Source organism: Mus musculus, chromosome 11 (assembly GCF_000001635.26).
Source record: "Mus musculus strain C57BL/6J chromosome 11, GRCm38.p6 C57BL/6J".
Lineage (NCBI taxonomy): Eukaryota > Metazoa > Chordata > Mammalia > Rodentia > Muridae > Mus > Mus musculus.
Genome location: NC_000077.6, coordinates 83964226 through 83987245, shown reverse-complemented (window position 1 = coordinate 83987245; position 23020 = coordinate 83964226). Strand labels below are relative to the sequence as shown.

The 23020-nt window shown below is 43.6% G+C and overlaps 1 protein-coding gene across 12 annotated transcripts in view; it reads right to left on the bottom strand.

Moving 5' to 3' along the window:
* The window catches only part of Synrg (synergin, gamma), an 80189-nt gene extending 57333 nt beyond the window's left edge, over positions 1 to 22856 (bottom strand). For 2 of the 12 annotated variants that reach the window (XM_006532979.4, XM_006532980.4), the window contains exons 1-8: positions 22700 to 22856; positions 15654 to 15694; positions 10045 to 10166; positions 8196 to 8326; positions 5724 to 5829; positions 4939 to 5050; positions 1695 to 1997; positions 199 to 432 (exon numbers count right to left, since the gene is read on the bottom strand). In XM_006532979.4, the coding sequence (XP_006533042.1) occupies positions 199 to 432; positions 1695 to 1997; positions 4939 to 5050; positions 5724 to 5829; positions 8196 to 8326; positions 10045 to 10166; positions 15654 to 15694; positions 22700 to 22770 (1120 nt within the window). In that variant the 5' untranslated portion in view covers positions 22771 to 22856. Of the gene's footprint in view, positions 1 to 198; positions 433 to 1694; positions 1998 to 4938; positions 5051 to 5723; positions 5830 to 8195; positions 8327 to 10044; positions 10167 to 15653; positions 15695 to 19799; positions 19838 to 22699 lie in introns of those variants that run through there. The other 10 variants (XM_017314469.2, XM_006532981.2, XM_006532982.2 and 7 more) reach the window with 10 other exon arrangements.
* Between the last annotated feature and the right edge of the window lie 164 nt (positions 22857 to 23020).

Sequence of the window (23020 nt, the reverse complement as noted above, 5' to 3'; positions counted from 1 at the left end):
GAAAAGGTGTAATACAGTGCATTCAAAGAATTCAGAGCAAAATCGTAGGGGTTAATTGGAGAAAAGATTGCATAAATATTTAAGCAAAATTTTAATTAGCACAATCAAGCAGCATCCATTTTAAGATTAATGCTTAAAGTGTTAGCGTCCGAGCGGCGGTTGGTTAAACAAAGTGTGCCGAGTGCCCCAGGAGCTCACCACTCTCTTCCTTTGACAGGGTTTGATCTGAAGTCTTTTCTGCCTCTGCACTGGCGGGACCACTCACACATCCATCCACAGCACCCCTGTTATGGGCCATTAAACCAGGGCAGTTCTTACTGGATCCTGGGACTATGGCTTTGTGCCCAGCATCAGGAGTGTTTAATTTTATGTGTTCCTGCCCGGATGCACTTACATCACAAGACACTAGGAGCTTCTCTTCCAAGGAAGGGCCTAAACAAACAGCACGAAGGAGTATTTGTATATTACTGCATAGACCAATCTTTTCTTCATCCCTTCCCGCCCCCATATTCTCAGGGGAAGGCCTCCCCACAGAGCATGAATTATGTAATAATTCAATTGTTATCCATTTGTGTAGGATTTGAGAGACTTTAGAGGTTTTAGAGAACTTAAAATAATTATCTTACTCTAGTTCTCGGGGATCCTATGCCACAGGAAGTAAAATAACATACTGAGGGGACACTGCTATGGGATGGTGGCAAGCTTCCACCACCAGACACAGACACCCCTCCTAGCTAGAGGGAGCTCCCTGTCTGGCCTAGTTCCACATCCACTGAATGGCAAGTCTTATAGACTACGTACAGGTCTCCTAAGACCCTTCCCCAAACACTATGTCCCGAGATAGACCGTGCCTGCTCCATAATCCCACAGATGATAAAAGCTGAAGTATAGAGATGATTAAAGACTTCCTAAGGCCAAAAAGTGTCACTGCAGCAGGCTGGCCTCCAATCTAAGCAGACCCTCCTGCCTCTGTCTGCCTTGTGCTGGGATTATCCTTATCATCATATCCTTATAAGAATACGGAGTCCTTTCCCCCCTTTTTTTGAAACAGGGTCTCATGTAGCCAGGCTGGCCTTGAACTCTGTAGCCAAGGACGACCCTGAACTCCTTCTGATTCTTTTGCCTCCATGTCTTAAGGAATGGATTACAGATGTGTGCACCACAGCTGGCTAGAGAGATCACATTTTAAAGGACTGTATGTACATTGTGTGTGTGTGCACGCTGATTGTGTGTGACAGTGAGAAGACAACATGTGGGAGTCACTCCTCCCCTTCCAGAATGTGCTCTGAGGGTAACAGTCAGCAGGCACTCTGCCTGCAGAGCCACCTCAGTGGACTGAGCCATTGCTCCCCCCACCTTTATTTGTTTATTTTTAACCTTCTATTGATTCTTTGTATAGAAAGACTGCTTTTTAAAGGAGCTCTCTCCAGTACATTATTGTTAACATAATCTTAGAAGGCCAGTCTGCTCCTGAAGTCTCTCCTGTTTCTAACACAGCAGTGAAAGGCTTTAAATCACTATTCTGGTAAATGAGGATACAAAAACTGAATCTAGCATTGCACTGGTGGCTGTCAATGGTTCTCATAAATGCCACATGTGTTTCTTTGCCAACAGCACTGTATATTTCTACATAAGTAAGAGAAGTAAATTACCCTAGAATATCTTAACACTTTGATAATAACACCAGGAGTTACCTGCTTTCTGCACACTGTGGGAAGCTGAAGCAGCAGATAAACAAGGAATTTGCCCATGGACACCATGTATGGCAAAAGACACTGGAGCCTGAGCTGGAGGCAGAGGCTGTGTCCCAACCTTCTGTGTGTGTAACTGGCCGAGTGGGGTGCTGGGGAGGAAAGACTGAAAAGGCGGGGCTGTGGAAGAAGGCCCGCAAGCGGGAAACTCAACAGGCCCCTGCACAAAGCCACTGAATTCGTCTTCGCCGGGAAAGGCAGATGATGGGGAGACAGTTTTAGTAGAATGAGATGATGTGGGGCAGTCTGCAAAATGGAAAATGGCAATGAAACACACAGGAGTGAAAACCAGAGGGCGGGAGACATCCGAGAGCACACGGAACATCTTGGTGTCTACTTTGTTCTAAAAATAAGCTTGAGAGCTAGTCGGCATTTGGTTCAAAACAGACAAAATTAACTCAAATTTCCGACCTTCATTTTATTAGGTAGTATTAATTGTGCATCAAAGTGAAAATTACTTCTGAAATCCAAGTGTCTGTCTATCTAGATACTATTTCTTTCTTTGTTTTTTGAAACAGGGTCTCTCTACTAAGCCCTGGCTGTTCTGGAACTCATTCCTTAGATCAGGCTGGCCTTGAACTTACAGAGTTCTTCCTGTCTTTGCCTCCTGAGTGCTTAGATTAATGGCATGAATCACCAGACTCAACTCTAGTAAGATCTCTCAATCTCCCCCACACCCCGCCCCCGTAAGAGTGCTGCATAAAATGAACAAAATTCCACATTCCACTGCTCTATATGGGTGCTGGGGATTTGAACTCAGGTCCTCTTGCTTGCATGGCAAGAACTCTTACAAGAGCCATCTCTCCAGCCACACTGTGGCTTTTATCACTATGTGTGAAAATCACTTACATGATAAATGTGCTCTGCAAGAGCTACATTTAACACAGAACTCACTGATAGTTCCATGTCACTTTGTTTGGTTTTTGTTTTTTTATTTATTTATTTATTTATTTATTTATTTATTTATTTATTTGAGACAGGGTTTCTGTGTAGACCTGGCTGTCCTGGAACTCACTGTATAGACCAGGCTGTCCTTGAACTTAGAGATCTACCTGTCTCTGCCTCTGCCTTTTGCATGCTAGCGTTCAAATGTGTGTGCCACCATACCTAGCTGTTTCTTCATGTTTTTAACCTGTTTGAATTGCTTTACTATCTACTAATGTCGAATGTAACAAGGAACAGCTTCTCATTTGACAAAGATGGTGGTAATTCCAAGCTTGTTACTTAAGGACTGGTGGACTAAAATCTGGAATTATCAAAAGTTGTATGAAAGAAGAAAAATGAATATGCAAACATATTGCTGTAACTTTTTTTAAAAAGAAGAATAAGATCATGCAACATTGAACCCCACGCCTCCCAACAATGGCTGCTGAGGGCACAGGTTAAGGCTCTCTGTGGATTCTCAGCTGCTATGGATGTCTAAGGATGACTAGGCAGCAGGCTTGGGAATTGCTGCCTCAGAACGGTCTTCTGGAAGAGTAGAAACGGCTCCACTTCGAAGTGTCGTCTGTAAGTGCTGAACTCTGGCAATCTAATAACACATCAATTGATTATCTCACATGTCTTACTTGCTGCTAACTGCTGACCACAGCTCTGTGTTGACAAGGAAACTTGGTGTGAACAGTGTTCTAGCTACAATGTCCACTGCTCTCTGTCTTTTCTATGTTCAGTGCTAGGTTCTGTTTTAGTCTTAACTTTCAATGTTTGTTTGGGGACAGGGTCAGTTCCATAGCTTGGGTTGGCTTAGAACTCGATATGTTATGGGCTAGCCTCAAGCTCACAGCTCCCCTACCTTAGCCTCCTGAGTGCTGAGATTCCAGGGATGGGCTGCCACACTTCACTACTTTGTTTGGCTTACGATTTTCAGTTTTAAATATGCTTTTCCTGATCTCAAAATGATTGCTAATAGCTTTCCCCTTCCAGTTTCAGTGTGTACTTTGCTTTGGGCATGATTTTGGTAACAGGAATCAAGGTCCATAATCTAATCAGAGAATTAACAGGACAGAGTCAAAGCTGAGCCAGAAAATCACGAATTAATAACAGGCCACAGAGGTGGCTCAGCGGTTAAGAGCACTTGCAGCTTTTGCAAAGGACCTGAGTGTGGTTCCTGGTATCCACATCAGTTTCACAATAGCCTGTTGACTCCAGGTCCAGGGGAATCTGATGGCCTTGGTGGGTACCAACACACAAACACACACACATACACACACACACACACACACACACACACACACACACACAAATACTTTAAAAAAAGAATTGATAATAGTGTCAATGTTAAATTATTTTCTCCTGATACTAATTTATAAGAGATATTAAATCATAAGCATTTAAGATAAAACTTATTGATATAGTATTTTTAGCAGAAGATAGTACTTTTTGGTTTGCTGAGTGATTTATGAAAATTGTCTATTAGTGGTACATTATTATTGAAGTTACCTTATAACAAAATGTCTAAGTATTTAATTTTAAAAAGATGAAAAAACATTTTGCATACAAGACAATTTCAACCAAGTTTTTAAAATGATAACAAAACAAAAATATCCATTTACTCTGCTTTAAGTTTTGATTACCAGAGGATTAAAAACTACAAAGAAATTTACTGAAGAAACTGAACTTTCCTGAGTTTTAGTTGATTACTGAGGAACATCACAGCCATGACTCTTTGGAGAATTTCTAAATTTTGTCACAGTAACAGTGAAATCAGACTTAGCTCCTAAAAGTACCCATTTCATAATAATGAAGATGGACTAGCAAACTCACTCTGTTTCTCTGAGTCAGCAGGCTATCTTTTTTCTTATTTCAAGATAGGGTCTCTCTCTACGTAGTCCTGGCAGACCAAGCTGACCTCAAACTTAGAGATCCTCCTGCCTCTGCCTCCCAGTGAGTGCTGGAATTAAAGGCGTGCACCATCATATCCAGCTCAACAGACTGTCTTCCATCAGTACATTCACTGTGAAAACTTCCTGGGCAAGCTATCGAAGCTAAGTTTAGCCAAAGGGATTGTAACCTCCAGTTTAGCTGTTAACTGAGTCAGATCCCTACGTTTTAAAATATTCAAGTCTGAATTTAGCTTGAAGGAAAAATTCAGCACGGACCTTCACAGGCAAAGGCCAATTGAACAAAAGGAAATGATCAAGCACCTTCCAAGGAAAGAACACGTCCTGTCTCTTAAGATGAAAAGTACCTTGTTTCTTTGGATGTGATGCTGGAGTGGGGTGCATCTTAGCATCTCTGGAAAACCCATCCAAGTTTCCTTTTATGGCTTCCAAAGCATCGTCTCTGTTCTTCTCTCCTGTCTGCAAGACAGAGCCTGTGTTTACTTCTTTCTTCCTTCTTAAACTAAAACCCAGATATCTATTTCCGGTAACCTTTTCTTCTTTTCCAATTTTTGTTTGTTTGTTTGTTTGTTTGTTTGTTTGTTTTTGAGGCAAGGCTTGCCTTAGAGCTCTCTGTCCAGCCTAGGCTGGCCTCAGACCCATGCACGGCCACCCTCTTGCCTTTGACTTTCTGGTACAAGAATAGAGGAATGAGCCACCGCACCAGGCTTCAGGCCCAGTATTCTCACAGCATACTTGCAACAGTTAATTTTCCAAGTCAGAAAGACATCAATAAATATATAAAATAATGCATAAAAAGACATTCTATAGAGTAAAAAGTTTAAAAGGTTGATTCTCAAATACTATTGCACAGGGCTGTGAGATTTTAAAAGGTCTGAGGATCCAATTCCTACCATCCCACTTATAACCAATGTTTCCCAAGAAAACAATTACCAATATTGTCACGGTGGTTCAAAAAAAAAAAAAAAAATGGCCTAACAATAGAGATCTATCTGTAGAGAAAAACAAAAACAATTCCCTTTAGGACTCAGGCAAACCGTGATGAAGAGGAATCATCACGGCACTTGGGCTGGTGCCAGAGCGGGAGGCCTGCGCAGGCAAGCGAGCTCTGGGAGGAGACAGCGGTTATCACCTTGGGCTTCACGCTGCTGAGAAGTCTGAGCTTTTGCTTTTGCTCTTCAAACTGACGTCTTTTTCTTTCTTCTTCTAAGAGCTTTTGTTGTTGTTCAAATCGTTTTCTGAAGGGAAAACAATTACAGCAACATTCAGCTTCAAGGAGTAATAGCTACATTCCAATTTATACTGTCAGCTTCAGCAATACAACTTGCATTTCTAGAATTATAATCATCACTCCTAATTATATGTAATTCTCTTATGACAATCTGTTTCTCCTGTAAACTAGCTCTAAAATACTTTAAATAAATCTACGGGATGATTCACTTAATTTACATTTATGCTTTTATTTCTTACCTAATTTGCAAGGCAAAGAAAGTATCTTTCTGGGGGCGGGAGGAGTGGAACTGGGTATGGGGCCTCTGCATGCCATACATCATCCAAGTGTAAAGAGGGGAACCCACGTTTAGGTGGAGACAAGGGTGCCTTTGTCTCCTTCCTTAAGAATTAACACGGCAAGGCCAGGAACCTTGGCTATGGGACCACCCCAGGAAGGTAGGTTCACTTTAAGAAAGAGTTCTCCAATTGGCCATCCAGTACCAAGTGGTCGACTCGGAATTCATATACATATAAGTAAAATTGTACAGACTGAGTAGGTTGTACCTCAGAGGCCATGGATTTGAGAGAAGTGAGGGGTAGGGGAGGTGTGTACAGGAGGATTCAGGGAGGAGAGAGAAAGGTGTGGTGTGTGTAATTGTATTTAATTTAAAAATATTTTTAAAGTTATCAGTTAAAATAAGATACCATTCCCATGGTGGTTTGAATATTTATGGCCCCATAGACTCATGTATTCGAATGCTTGACCCATAAGGAGTGGCACTATTATGTGGCCCTGTTAGAGGAAGTGTGTCACTGTGGCTTGGAGGTCTCCTAGGCTCAAGCTATACCCAGAGTGGCACACAGTCTCCTTCAGATCAAGATGTAAAACTCTCATCTCCTTCTCTAACACCATGTCTGCGTGCATCCTGCCATGGTCCCTGCCATGACAATAACGGCTCTGAAACTGTAAGCCAGCCCCAATTAAATGTTTTTCTTTGTAAGAGTTGCTGTGGTCATGGTATCTCGCCACAGCAATAAAACCCTAACTAAGATAATGCCTTTCCTTCCCAGAATTCCCTCCTCCCGGTGCAGTCCCTTAGAGGTGCCTACCTTTCTGAGGCCTGATTCAGAAAAATGTAATTATTACTTTTTCCTTCTCTGTGTCTTTTTCTTCTAGCCAGAGCTAAGCTCCCTAACACTCTGGGCTTCCTCGCTGTGTTTCTAAGGTTCCCTTGCCCTGCCATGCAGCTGCCTGCCACTACGTGGCTGACCTCGGAGCTCGCTTATCTTCTCTATTCTCCCCACTTCCAGGCAGTGTGAGTTATAGCTTGCCTGCCCGTGAGATTTTCTTTCAACTCTAATACACTGTCCTTAAGCTTCTGTTTGAATCTGTTCTTTCTCCTTAAAATTTCCTTGGTGTCCATTCTTAAATTCTATTACCAGAAAGACTAAGAACCCCATAAGGGGACCCTGATTCCCCAGGTTCCATATGATGGCTCTGCTGGGACTCCACAAGATATTATTTCTTTCCTGCTTTTCAATTCTTTATTACCAGCAGCAGAGGAAACCATCTTGGTGCACTGAGCAGTTGCAAAATCCAGGGAGGCAGATGGGAATATAATCATGCTTTGTTCTGCGTGTAAGAAAGTAATGTGCAGGCTGGAGGAGGCTCTGAGGTACAGCCCTTGCCTAGCAGTTAATACTGTATGGCACAGTCAGTTTAGGAAGCTGGATCTAGAGACAAAAACCTAGAATCCCAGCATTTGAGAGGGCTGGGCACAAAGACTGCAAATTCATGGCAGCATGGGCCTTTTTTGTTACTTTGATTCCAGAAACCAAACCAAACAAACAAAAAGATAAAAACCAACCAAACATACAGGAAATTTCCTTAGGAAGGAAGACAGCATCTCCAGGAACAAAAGCCATACTCTGAGGAGTAGGAAGGGGTGTAGGGGACAATGTCTTTGTTGCTGTCTTTGTAACCTGGGTTGACAAACTGCTTCAATTCTATGGTTTCCCCCTCCCTTAGAGAGAAAACAAGAGGCTTGAATCAAAAGACCTATAAGGCCCTTTCCAAACCAACATACTTTGGTTTTTTTGTTTTGTTGTCTATTGTCCTACCTGGCCTTACTTCTCCCACCTCAGCCTCTGGTCGGGCTTACAGCTAAGTGCCACACCATTGGGTTGGCTCTAAACTTCTTACAGAAGTATTCAAAGGGCCCTGTCTCAAAATCAAACAACAAACAAAACTATTTTTATAGTGTCCTTGAGACAATGTATCTCCTCTAGCTTCACTTGATAATCTACAGAGCAGCTGCCACAGTGTAACCCTGTTACCCCTGGACCCTGGGGCAGGTAGGGGGTGGGGAGGGGGTGGGGGAGTATCTCTCACTGTTGCTCTTCCGCAAACTGCTTCTGCATGTCTGGAGTGTACTGTGGGCCTGCAGGACGCATGCTCAAGAAAGGTGGCTGACCCAGGAAAGGCACACCCGCTGCTGGCATTGGCCCCATTGGTATTCCTGCCTAGAAGAAACAGGCAACAGATTAAATAATACATTGGCTTTCTTTTTAATTATTAAAAAAGTAACTTGCAAAATTACTTCACAGTATTTTATTAGTAAGATATGTGATATATTCCAGTGAAATATTAAGATAAAGTATGCTGAACATTCCCTTAGAGTCAGAGGACAGCACTGGCATAAGCTCCTTCAGGCTGTGTGTGAAAACATGCGTTAGACTCCGAGTGTTCAGCAGCCCTCATGGCAGAGGTGTACACTTGTGTTTTCCCAGCATCAGTGAAGACCCTGGCCTATAGCATTCACCCCACAGGTAGTGCTGAACCTGATTCCCAGTATTTATTAGATCATGAATACTTTGGAGCGGTGAGATGGCTCAGTGGTAGAGAGTACGTGTTGCTCTTGCAGAAGAACCAGCTTTGATTCCCAGCACCCACATGGTATCTTGTAACCACTGTAACTCCAGTTCTAGGGGACTGGATGGCCTCTTCTGACCTCAGCAGGCTCCAGGCACACATGTGGTACAGTTACATAAAGGCAGGCAAAATATTCATACACATAAAATACATAAAATCCAACAAAAGATAAATATTCTGATGTTCATATCACAGCCATAACAACCTAAACTCTTACAGAAAAGAACAAATCTAATCAATAGTAAGTTACATATCAATACAATAATATACCCTTAACTGAAGCATCCAGAAATAAGAATTCTCCAGCACAATATCCACCCACAATTTCCTTAGACCTAGAGTAACAATAACAGCCATTTTTTTCCTGAAGTTACTTTAATCTGCTGTGTTACTTTTTATAAGTTTGAGTTTCCTATCAAGATTTTTCTACTTTGGCTTTTATTTTTTAGATCATAAAAAGATAGAGTTCCAGAAAGAAAGAATGCATAGCTCTCTCGTCTATTTTGCTAATTCCAATAACTAACATTCATTCATTTTAGAAGGGTGACTGTGGTGGTTTGAAAGAGAATGGCCCCCCATAGGCTCATAGATTTGAACGCTTGGTCCTCAGTTGGTGAAACTATCTGGAAAGGATAAGGAGGTGTGTCATGGGGCAGGCTTTGATGCTTCAAAAGCCAGCACCACTCCCAGCTAGCTCTTTTCTTTGTCCCCTACTTGTGGATAAGGATGTCAGCCTCTGCTGCAGCGCCCGCCTGCCTGCCCACCTCCCTGCTGCTATGTTCCCCACCACAATGGTCATGGAGGTCATGGTCTTGCCCTCTGAAATTGTAAGCACCTAAGAAACTCTTTGTTTGTTTGTTTTTTGAGACAGGTTTCTGTATAGCCCTGGCTGTCCTGGAACTCACTTTGTAGACCAGGCTGGCCTCGAACTCAGAAATTCACCTGCCTCTGCCTCCCAAGTGCTGGGATTAAAGGCGTGCGCCACCATGCCTGGCAAGAAACTCTTTCTTGTGTAAGTTGACTTCATCATAGTGTTTTACCACAGCAATAGAAAAGTGACAAAGACAGTTGCCTAGCATGTGTGAGTCTTTGAGTTTGAACTGCACGTGCCGTACACCTACAATTCTACCTACTTGGGAGGCCAAGACAAAGGGGATCCTTTGAACCCAGATATAATAAAACTCCATTAAAAATGCAAACTATTGCTAAAGACAACATCGAGACATAGCTCTTGACATGCAGATGCCCAGAAACAAGCTTTATAATAATGTTAAATAACCTTATAAACAATCAACTAAGAAGCAAGTACCTGCATTGCAATCGGTCCTTGGGACATCTGAGAGCTGTAATTCATTCCCATCATGCCTTGCATATTGGGCTGCATGACAGAGACCATAGGGAATCCTTGCTGTTGCATTGGAATCAGGCCTGCTGGAAAACACCAAGGCTTTGTTAAAGTCAACATGTTCGAAGGTTTGTTTCCTTGAAACAGGAACATCCAGAGGGCTGGCTAACTGAAAAACTGCATACTACAATGGAAAGAGCACAAGGTCCTAACGAGACAGGCATGAATGAGCATTCCATCATCAGCTTAGCTATGTGATCTTCGGCAAGCTATAGAATTTCATTTGTTAAATGAAAACAATATTGGTTCTGCAGAACTTGAATGTGGCTATGAAATGAATAGCATGGCCTAAATACGGTGCTCAGTCATCTTCACCATGGGCCCCAGGGATTTCTGCCCCGTTGGTATTCATAAGCTTGTATCGTTTCCGCTCATGCTGACCTCGTACAGTTAGCAGGATACTGTGCTGATGACAACATATAACTCCCAGCCTCATTCTTTTTGAGAGAAGATCTTATGTGACTGAAGGGCTGGCCTGACCGACCCTCCTGCCTCCATCTCCAAAAGTTGCAACTACTGATGTGTGCCACTGCACCTTGGCTCCCAAGGGCAGTTGTTATCTTCTTGCTTTTTTGGAGTGTTTGTGCTGGGGAGGCCCTGCTACATCCTAGGAACAGCACATCTTTCCACTCCACAAAACTTTCCGATGCCTGCAAATCTGCCTGACAGCTTTACTACCACTCACAAGATGCTCTGAGCCAGAACCTCCAGCAAAGCCCCGCTTGAATTCCTGACTCCTAGGCACATAACAGCATAACAAGATGCTTACTTTGTAGAGTTTGGGGATTGCCTACTACATAACAGTAGATAATAACACGTACGATCATGAACTCTGGGAGCCGAATGAATGGGTTGCTTACTATCTATTGGGTTATCTGCTTGTTTGTTCCCTTACTCTGTATGTTTGTACGTGTCTCTGAGACCCTCCCCCACACTCTAGAACTAACTTTATAGCCAGGCTGGCCTCTAACTTCCTGGGTGCGGGAATTACATGTGTATACCACCACTCCTGTTTTTTCTCAACTTCGTCTGTGCCCTCGTTTCTCATCTGTAAAATAGCTTAATGCTTATTATGTCAAGGTAATTTTATTCTTCTTCCCTGTCCTTACATGAACACTTACACAGCCATTGCTGTGTGAAGCACATATAACACGGGGACAGGAAAACCATGGGGAACGTCTCGTGTGCATTTGTATCTCCTAAATTTCTCCAGTGAAATAGTCCCAAGAGCAGAGAAGTACAAATAGCCCTTTGGGGTTTAGTAAACAATCAGTGTCTCCTATAAAAGGGGACAGTTCCATATGCCTTATGCTTGGCAGTGAATAAAACAGCCTGAGCACAAATTATGTTCTAATTTTGCACTTTACCACACCCTCAAGCTTATCAATCCTATCAGGCATGTGCACCCTGTGGGCTGCATGCAGCTGATCTGAGGATAATCATGAATGCAGCCCAATATAAAAATCACCAGTTTACTTTACACCACAGGAACACTGTAAAAACTTGATTTGTGGTTCCCAATTGTGGACGATAATGCAATGCTGCAGGTAATGAGGTTTTGCTTCCTGGTTTATTTTTGAGACAGGGTCTTACTGTATAGATTAGGCTGGTCTCATATCACAGAGATCTGCCTGTCTGCCTTTGAGTACTGGCTTAACCATCATGCCCCCCCACCCCACCTCACTTTCTTTCTTTAACAAATATTCATCTGAAAGAAGCACAGAGATATCATGGTGGAAACTGCCTGTAATTCCAGCAGTGGGTAGACTAGGGCAGGACAGAGGTTAGAGAGGCTAGAGGTAGGAATATACAGTCAGATGCTATTTCAGAAACCAAACATATACTACACAGTAAAGGGAAAAAACAATATACACATCTCTCTTGTTTCATCATTTGCTCTCCGTGTTTCTTACTGCCTAATTTCAGAAGCACAAATATTTGCATCGACAGGAAACAGCTGGCAGAGGCAGGCTACTTGCTGACCCATTCAGTGCTTTGTTCAGATTCTCCAGGGTCTACTCCATGGCAGCCAGCATCCTAACAGCACAGCAGTGAACAGACCCAGAACTTTACCCTATGGAAATCATGCTGTAATTGGAGACAACAAACAATAAAAACAAAAAACCAAACCCCTACAGGTCAAGTCACCATAAGAGCTGGGGCAAGACTACAGAACAATGGGAAGACAGGAGCCAGAGGACCCAGCCCTCGCTCTTCTGTGGCATGCTTTTGTGAGCAGGGGGTATGAGTACAAGGACCTGAAGGAAGGAAGGAGCCAGCAACACAGACATCCAAGAAAGAGAACTGAAAGGACACCAAAGGCAGAGAGTGTGGGGTCTTGTTGGTGACCAGAACAGAGGCGACACAGCCTGTCCCTCTCCCATTGTTACGTCCTAATGGTCATTCTGCATTTGAATGGGTGGTTCGGGTATTTTGAATGGAACATTTAAAGCACAAAAGTGTACAGAGTGAAAAGTAAGTTTTCTCTCCTTCTCTCTCGATCAAGTCCACACTGTACTGTGGGCAGCACTGCTGTTGTGAATGTTTTTAGAAATGATCTGTGCTTCAAGTCTTCAAATGATGAAAAGCCTACTCTAAAATGCTTTTAAAAAGCCCTCATGCTGGACAAGGTGGCACAAGCCTGTGATCCCCATACCCTGGAGTTAGAGGCTGGAGGATCAGGAGTTCAAGGTCACTCTCAACTTCATAGTGAGTTCCAGAAAAGCCTGGGGCACATGAAATCCTGTCTCAAAAACAGAACAAGAGCTGGTGAGTTGCCTCAGTGGGGAAGGGGCAAACCTGACAACCTAAGTTCAATACCTAGAACCTTCCTGGCGGAAGGAGAGAACCAACTCACATGAACTATCTATCCTCCTACCTACATGTACACACCTACTGCGGGACTGATACACAGACACAAACTACATGCATTTTTAAGGAGAAAAAAAAAAGTCACTAAAAACAACAGTAACAGCAAACCCCTCCAAAACGATGGTTAAGAGCACATGCTGCTCTTGACAGAGGACCTGGATTCGATCCCCAGCACCTCTGTGGTCCCAGCATGTGACTTAAAACCACAGGTAGCTCCAGTTCCTGGTGATATGACAACTCTTCTGACCTTCATAGACTCCAACATTCAGCCGTACACAAATATGCACTCAGGCACTGTACTGGCTGGTTTTGTGTGTCAACTTGACACAGCTGGAGTTATCACAGGGAAAGGAGCTTCAGCTGAGGAAATGCCTCCATGAGATCCAGCTGTAAGGCATTTTCTCAATTAGTGATCAAGGGGGGAGGTCCCCTTGTGGGTGGTGCCATCTCTGGGCTGGCAGTCTTGGTTCTATAAGAGAGCAGGCTGAGCAAGCCAGGGGAAGCAAGCCAGTAAGGAACATCCCTCCATGGCCTCTGCATCAGCTCCTGCTTCCTGACCTGCTTGAGTTCCAGTCCTGACTTCCTTTGGTGATGAACAGCAGTATGGAAGTGTAAGCCGAATAAACCCTTTCCTCCCCAACTTGCTTCTTGGTCATGATGTTTGTGCTGGAATAGAAACCCTGACTAAGACAGGCACACACACATACAGACACACACATACAGACACACACATACAGACACACACATACAAACACATACACACACAATAAATGTCTTCAAAAATTCCATTTAGAATTAGAAGTATCAGGCAATCTTTGGATCTTTTTCTTGTTCATTTTCTGTGTTCCATATGTGGATTTTTACATCAAAGTGTTGAAAAATGCAAAGCAATGAACTACACATGACATGATGGTAAACACAGTTTTCTAAGTACAGAATATCTTAGACCATTTGATGGAAATCCGGGATATCTGAGCACAGCTGCCTTAGGAAACACACACACACATACACACAGCTGCCTTAGGAAACACACACACACATACACACACACTGAAAATAATACAAGTGACCCTTGGAAAGTTGGCCTGAAACTCAACCTGTCCCACTGATGGAGACATAGTTAGAGTGAGCTGCTTCCACCTGCTTGGAGTGCCCTTATCTCTCATCTCTGCTGGTGACCCAGGAGTTTCTGTTTCCTCAATGAGTCTACCATACCCAACCAGCACTGGCTCTGTGAGAAGGACCACTTTTCAAAGGCAGCTGGGGGCTGTGGTGAGTAGAGCAGAAGGCAGTGAAACTGAAGAAAGGAGCAAGACAAATGTAGGTAAATTCCTCCCTCCATTTTTTATAGCAGAATGGGCTAAAATTTTATCTCCCAACTCCAGCCATCAATAAAGTATGGCTAAAGTTGTTACCAGTGAATTCTAATCCTATAACCAAGAGATGGTGTTTACCCAATGGAGAGATTTCCAGGGATAAAACAGACTCAAATCTTTTTTTTCTTCCTTCCTTCTTTCCTTCCTTCCTTTCTTCCACCCATCCATCCATCCATCCATCCATCCATCATCTATTTATCTATCTATCTATCTATCTATCCATCTTTATTAAGATAGGGTCTTGCTATGTAGTCCAGGCTGGCTCAGACTCACAACCCTGCCTCAGCCTCCCAAATTCTAGGATTACATGCATATGCCACCATAGCTGGCTGAGACATAAATATTGTTCTTTCTTGAGACAGGGTCTCACTATATAGCCTGGTTTGCAGACCAGCCTCAAACATAAAACCTGCTTGCCTCTGCTTCCCAAGTTCTAAGATTAAAGGTGTGTATTACCACTGGCTTAAGACTTAGATATTTTAAAACCATAATATGAGATGTCCTTTTTGTACATCACTATAATAAGACCATGACATACAGAAAGAAACATGCATGAGACACTAAAGAGATTCATTTATTCATTCAACCAGTATCTACATGGAATCTATCACACATGCAGGCAGGGTGCTGGACACACTGGAGGATAAGATACAGCTCCTGCCTCTGGCACAGAGAAGGTGGAGGAAGACAAGAGAATTGCAGTTTGTTGCAATGTTATCATTTGTTCTTAATATTCTTGCCCTGAAATTCTCCTTCGCTTCTGAGGTTAAATAATAACTAATATAATGGATGAGTAAGTTTGGGAGACACAAAGAATGATCCCTTCATTGTCCAAACTAAACATTTAAAAATAGTTCTCTATTATTATTGTTGTTTTGTTTTTCAAGGCAGGGTTTCTCTGTGTAACCTTCCTGGCTGTCCTGGAACTCGTTTTGTAAACCAGGCTGGCCTCCAGCTTACTGAGCTCTGCCTGCCACTGTCTCCCAAGTGCTGGGATTAAAGGCATGTGCCACAGCCCCGCTTTAACAGAAACTGTAAGAGAAAGTAACATACAGAGTTAAAACGTATAGGGAGTTTTACTTCATTGGGCAGCAATATAACTTATTTTTTACTTACCCATTTAATTCTAAGTTAGGAAACAATGGAAAACGACTTCAGTGTGGGGGCTGAGGACATGGGTTACGGGCAGAGTGCTTGCCTAGTATGCATGAGCCTAGCCCTGGGTGCCATGCCATTACTGACAAAGACATGTAAGCTTTCACATACCTTGAGGGGGTCTCATTCCGCCTGCAACAGGAAACATGAAGCTGAAAGCAAAATACAAATACATCAGTATCTTCATCTGTATAAGATTTCAAGCAAAATCCGATTCTCACACAGCTGAAAGAGTCAGACAGAGCCTGGTGCTGGTTCAGTAGCACAGTGATGACTTATTCATATATTAAAACATTGACACGTGTGCTTGCCTGCATGTTTGCCTGTGCATTGCATGCATGCCTGGTGCCAATGGAGGCCAGAAGAGGGCATCAGATCCCTTAGAACTAGAGTTTCAAATGCTTGTGAGTTGTCATGTGGGTGCTGGGAACTAAATCCATGTCCTTTGCAAGAACAGGAAATGTTCTTAACTGCTGGGCCATCTCTCCAGCCCCAGAATTATTAATATTAATAAAATAAAATTTCCCTACTTTCCAATGTACTAGGATGCTGATGTGAAGGGAACTTTTGAAGAGGGGTATGTGAGATAGAACCCAGAAGGCCTTGACACTAAGGCCTGCCTCTGTCACCTTGTGATCTCCCTGAACTCCAATTTCTCCATCCACGACAACTACACAGTCAGGAGGGCTGGCCTTGAGCTCTCCTGCCTCCATCTCCTATGACAGAACTACAAGCATGAGCCGTTACTCCCAGCCATGGTCTTTAAAATGTTTATTCTTTTTTTTTTTTTTTTTTTTCGAGACAGGGTTTCTGTGTAGCCCTGGCTGTCCTGGAACTCACTCTGTAGACCAGGCTGGCCTCGAACTCAAAAATCCGCCTGCCTCTGACTCCCAAGTGCTGTGTATATGTGTATATTATTGTAAAATGTTACCATTTCAATAATTTCAAGCATATAATTCAGTGATATTGAGGACATTCAGTGTTGAAACCATTACCACTACTCACTACCCATGTTCAGAACCTTTCCCTCAGTCCACCCAGCCCCTCTGGTGGGCTAAATGCCACTAATGATAAGCCATCATACCCCAGCCCTGGTACTCTACTTTCTGTCATTTACAAATTTGTCTATTCCAAGTCTACATAGCAAAAAGACCAGGTAGTATCTGGATGATTTCACTCAGGCAAACTTGTTCAAGGTTCTCTGTAGCAAGCATTAACATCTTAGTCCCCCACACAACTCTGACTGACTGTGCATACTGTAGTTTATTCTCTCATCTCTACATGGATACTTGGGTTCCTTCTGCCCTTCAGCTGAGTGAACAATACTGCCAAGAACACTGGTATGAGTGAATGATCCTAGTTCATTTATATGCACGTGTGAGGGAGACTGCATAGGTCACATGGTAACTCTATGTGGACTTCTTGAGAAACTGCCAAACTGTTTTTCATGGTGACTGCACCAATCCACATCCCTACCAGCAATGCACAGGACTCTGCTTTCACATCCCACACAACCTTTGTGTGTGTGTGTGCATGTGTGTGTAGGTCTCCTGCCTGCACGTATGTCTGTGCACTAAATATACCTGGTGCCCACAAAGGTAAGAATAGGGAGTTGGATCCTCTAGAAATTAGAGTTACAGATGATTGTGAGTCACCATATGGATCCTGGGAATCAAACCTGGGACCCTTGGAAGTACTGCCAGTGCTCTTAAGCCCAGAACCATCTGCCAGGCCCATATATAATATAATGTATAATATAAAATATATATGACATACCACACACATATATTTTTTATATATGCTATATACAAAATTTTAGTTTAACTAAAATTAGGTTTAACTAAAACATATATAACATATTATATATATGTAACATATTATATTTATAATTTATATATGTATATAATGTATGTATGTATGTATGTATGTATGTATATGTAACTCAAAGTTAGGAGAAAGACCTGGAAAAATCCAGTGCTCCAGATAAATCTTTTAAATTAAGGTTAAAAACAACACCAAACCAATCACAGAGTGCGTACTATAAGCAAGGAAGTTGGCATGTGTAGCAAGAGGACACCACAGGCAACCTTGCAGCGTCTCACTCTGGAAACTGAGGGGAGAATGACCACTGAGAGGCAAGGAGCAGCTCAGAACTCAGGACTGAGTTCAAGGAAGCAGCTGCCAGCGTTTACTGCTGCAGAAAAGCTCATCCAGATGAAGACGGGAAAAGCCACCACCTTGAGAATGATGGTCTTCCAGTGGGCGGTTTCAATGGGCGAAGGGAAGAGAAACATGGTGTCCTTACTGACAGGAGAAACTAGGGTTTGGAAGGAGCAGGACTAACAAGTGAGAGAGAGCTGGTTTGAGGAACTGGGCCTTTCGCTGAGACCAGAAAGGGAAGGAATCAAGAAAGGGAGGCAGGCCTTTTAGTTATGAGTAGGGGTGTTTAGGCTGCATGTACAGCTACACACCACAAGCATGCAGTGCCCATGAAGGCCAAAGGGGGCTGAGAGATCCTGTGGCACTTAACTGCTTACAAGCTAACATGTGGGTCCAGGAATCAAACCTAAGACCCCAGCAAGAGCAGCCAGTGCTCTTAACTACTGAGCCATCTCTCCAGCCCGAGAGGAAACCTCCTGGCTGGGAAAGTCTCTCAATTTCAGATTCAAAGATGCTCTTGAGAGGTTTTAGAGTAGGTTAGTGGGCACCAGGAACTGAATGTCAAATTCAGGAACTCTTGCTTTAAAACAAAACAAAACAACAACAACAACAACCCTACACTCCTCCTCCTACTCACAGGAAACAGCCTAAAATACCAACTTTAGAGTCCATGGTTCTACAGTGGTTTAGTGTTTTGTTTTGTTCCCTTTAATGACAAAATGGTTTAGCATACATACTATCTGGCTTTTGTGAAGGGGCTGGTCACTGGTGAATCCTGTGGCTAACAAGCAGGCCGAAAGAGTCAGCCCTTTTCTTAATGGTATACAAGAGGCAATAACAGTGGAGCCATGCATTAACAGGTTTGTCTGCCTAATGCCCTTCCCTGGGTAAAACGTTCTGGTTCCAGGGCAGTGCTGGTGATCATCTGCTCTACACGGCACCACTTGCACACCGAGACCGACAGGCTTAGTAGCAGGGAATACAGGTAAGTAGGCAACCACTGGAGACCTTGCCAAACCTGCCTTAAAGATTCCAGTCACCCATATGGCGGAGAGGCTCAGGAAAACTTGGAGCGAGTTCTACTCTCTTGTAGCCAGCTGTAGTCCCCTTCTTACCCTGTCTGTTCCCTCTCCTGTCAAGTGAGGACACAGAACCCAACGTCTGTCAAGGCCCCACCCAAATTAAGGCAACCACAGAGACAAGATGTAAGATGTATTACAGGGCGGCAGGGGCGGTTACTTAGCTGCTCTTGTGAAGGACCTGGGTTCAGTTCCCAGCATTCACATGGTGGCTCAACGTTTATCACTACCTCTATTTCCAGGGTATCTGTCACCCTCTTCTGAGGACACCAGGCATTATGTGTGGTGTGTACATGAAGTCAAAATCCACACACAGTAATACATACAAAATATGATTTAAAAAAATACCTGCTATAGATTTTAAAAGCTACTTAAAAAAATTAAACACAATAAGAACCAACCAACTGTCCTGATAAATATAACTCTAGTAAAAAAATGTAACAACCCAAAGCTGCTTAGTGACCCTTGCGTTTTTATTATGAAATATTTAGATACCTAACACTAACATGTTTTTCTTTTCATTCGTGTTTCTGTGCGTGGACAGCCAAGGAGGCCAGAAGAGGGCAGCAGATGCCCCGGGGCTGGAGTTAAAGGCAGTTAGCCCCTACTATTCTTTTTTGCTACATTTATTTATTTATTTATTTATTTATTTATTTATTTAGAGTGTGTGTATGTGTGTCTGGAGCTGTTCACGTGGAGGTGGGAGTCAGTTCTCCCCTTGTACAATGTGAGTCCCTAGAGTTGAATGCAGACCATTGTGCTTGGCAGCATGCCCCACCCCCAGCCAGGTCCCACCCTCACCTGCCAACTAATTCTTAGACTGGCTAGACAAGCAGCTAAGAAGCTGCTAAGCAGGAAGATGCTGATAAGACAGCTAAGCTTGAGGGAAGGTCGGGGGTGGGGTGAGTGCGAACCAAGTGAGCTTCTAAGAACTTGACTTGTAGGGAGGGATGCTAACTGCAATGCTGCCAGGTCTCAGACCCGGAGCTCTGCTTGTCACCAGCCTTTTGCTACTAACCTACATTTGCTGCTGGCTTTCATGTCTCAGGCCTGGACTCCTAAATACAGTCTTCTCAACAGATCTCCTCAGCCTCAGCCTCCGGTTTCTAATACATATAACACAGCACTGGTGAGAGGCAGATTCAGGAAAGATCCTGTCTGAAGATGCACACCGGACTTACAACAGTACGATGCCTCAGGGTCAGAGTTCTCCTGGTTTTCCCTCATGGCCTTTTCGGATCGGGCATACTTTCCCTTTCCTTTTTTTATCACATGAAACTCTTCTCTCCATTCAATAGCAGCCGATCCTGCACTGTAGATTTGTTCCTCCCATAGCATTTGCTAGCCCCTAGTCTCCGTATGACAATCTCAACTCCTTCCCCTCCCCCAGTGCAGCTCAAAATCGACTTCACTATTGTGCATTTTGTGGATACTCACAAACACTTACACTTAAAAACCATGCCAGGATAGGTAAGAAACAGCAGAGGATGGAGAGACTAAGAAGTTCCCAGAGCTTGTAAGAGAGAAGGGCAGGGAAGCAGAGGGTTAAAGTTACTTTGTGAACACTCTGAGCACCGGGGCCTGTCTTGAGTCTTTTGAACCCATTAGGGCAGAGGTTTGTTCTCAGCCTTCCTAACGCTGTGACCCTTTACTTTAGTTCTTCGTGTGGGGGTGACCCCCAACCATAAAATTATTCTATTGCTACTTCATAACTGTAATTTTGCTACTGCTATGGATCATAATGTAACTGGCTGATGTGTGACCCACCCCTAAGAGGGGTCCAGACCCACAGGTTGAGAAATTGTGGTATTAGGACACCAAGAATAATGATACTTAGATCAGGGTGGTGGAGTCCACAGACCTAGCAATAATGAGATGGAGGTAGTCAGATCACAAATCTGAGACTGCCCTGGGCTATCTGTTCAACTCTAGCCTGAGCTAAAATAAACAACATTTTACACATTTACATGTGTAGTCATTCCACATGATTACAAGTGGGGTCACTAAAGACTCACCCAGACTGTTCTCAACTCTGTTGCTTTACTTGGTTAAAGGCAAATACTGTCATTTATCCGTCTCAAGCATTTACTCTAGGATAGTCCATTCAGTGCAAGAGGCGAAAGCGGTTGTTTGCATGTGGCTGCCTTTGGCTAGCCTTTAAGGAAACTAAGTAGCTAAAAGAAAGTATTTAAGAAACAGTATCCAAGGCAGAAGGCAGCCCTCAGAGTCAGTTGCAGCTGGTAATTTCTTTCTCCCACTGAAAGCTTCGAAAGAAGAGTGTTGGCTTCTGTTTTTCTTCAGTTATACTCTGCTACTTTGTTAGGTTTCTTATAGATAACTTCAGCTCTTAGTATCGCTTTCCCCAAACCAAAATATTCCTGAGTATACAGTTTCTCAGCCCCCAAAAGTATCTAACAAATGTAACACCAAATACCCTTCAACAACCATTGTAATCACTTTGTGTCTCCTATGGATTTACTACCTGTTGGAGTGCACATGAGTTTATTGCCCATGCTCTTTCCCCTAAGACAGGATCTCAGGGTACCCAAGCTAACATCAAACTCTCCCGATAGCTGAGCATGTCTTTGAGCTCCTGATCTTCCTGCCTACATCTCCTCAGAGCTGGATTACAGGCATTCTCCAGTGCAGCTCCTTGGACCAGTGGCATTAAAATACTACAAACCAAACTGAGCAACACACTGAATTTTTCTGTGCCCAGGGGGTCTTCCTTTTTTTTTTTTTTGAAAACATTTGTGCCTAAAACATGAAATTCTTTGAAAATTTCTAGGACTGGTCCCATTATTACTCATACATTTGATTAGATTAATAGAATGCCACTTTAGAAATTGTCATCCTGTATATATTCTGCAGGCAAAAGCAATTTCTAATGCTCACTAATGAAAGACCCCAACGAAACAGTGACAAAACCAGAGGAGGAAGGAAAATGTTTTAAGTTTAAAGTCAAAGACTGTAGAGGAAGCAGAAAACCTGGCCACACACCGTTGCTTTATTCAAGTGACTGCTTTTTTTCCTTCCGTGAATGAGTGTGTGTGTGTGTATTCACAATATGCACCTGAAGGAGACGGTTACTTTAAAATCTTTTACACATTTGAAGTGTAGGTGATTCCAAAATTAAACTATACATTAAAAAAAAAACCCAAATACTTCGCTTTCCAAAGATAACTTAGGATATTTAAAAATAAAAGCTAATTTTATCTCGGAATGTGTGTGCTATATGTCAGCTAATTAAATAAACACAAACTGAGTCATGATAGAAAGGGGAGCAGACTTTCTGGAATCAAACATTTTGTCAAATGAAAATGAACTTGAGTTACAAACACCCCTTTACCATTCTGGATACAGGGAGCATAGCCTAAAAATTATCTGAAATAGAACAAAGAGCAGATTTTTATTTTTAAAAGGAGCTCAATAAAGTCTGGAAGCTTTTGTTTTAAGAGGAGCATACTGCTCTTGGTCAGTGAATTTTCTTTGTTTCAAAATGTCTATTTTAAAAGGAGTCAGACAAATGTTTTTTTCTACTAAACGGGCTTTATCTCAAGACAATTACTAATTCAAAGGTCTTCAGATTTTTCTATTTGTATGTGAAGAAAAGAAAAAAGGACTGGACAGGACGCTCTATGAGAGGAAAGACAGTACTGTACAGTCTTAAAACGGTTCCTCCAGCTTTGCGACTAGACCGTCACAGCCTTCGCTCCGACAGCAGCTCGAGCCCAGCAAGCCTAGCAGGGACTCGCGGGCGCTCGAGGCCCCGCGGCAGGTGCGGTGGCGCCTGCACCCGAGCGCGCTCCCCGCGGGTCCCCAGGACGCTCGCGCCCCGCAACCGCCGCCCCTGCGCCCGGCCCCACCTGCCCACCCCGCCGACCATGGCTGCCCACTCCGCCCGCCCCGCCGACCCACCTGCCTGCCCCGCCGGGCCCCGCGCCCGCCCCCGCCGCGCCGCTGGCTCCGGCTCCCGGCCGCAGCGCCATCTTGCTCGGGGCCGCCGCCGCGCCAGCAGCTGTCAGCCGAAGACAGGCACTTCCGGGGCAGACACCGCCCCACCAAGTCGGGGCCGACGACGGGGCGGGGCTGCGCGCCCACGTGACTTCATGGCCCCCGGGCACGAGCGGCGCGCCCCGGTGGCATTCTGCAGGAGACACAGCACTGCGGCTGGTGTAGTTAGTTTGCAAACCCGGATCTGCACTAATGCACACAGTAGGTCCTGATATAACCAGATGA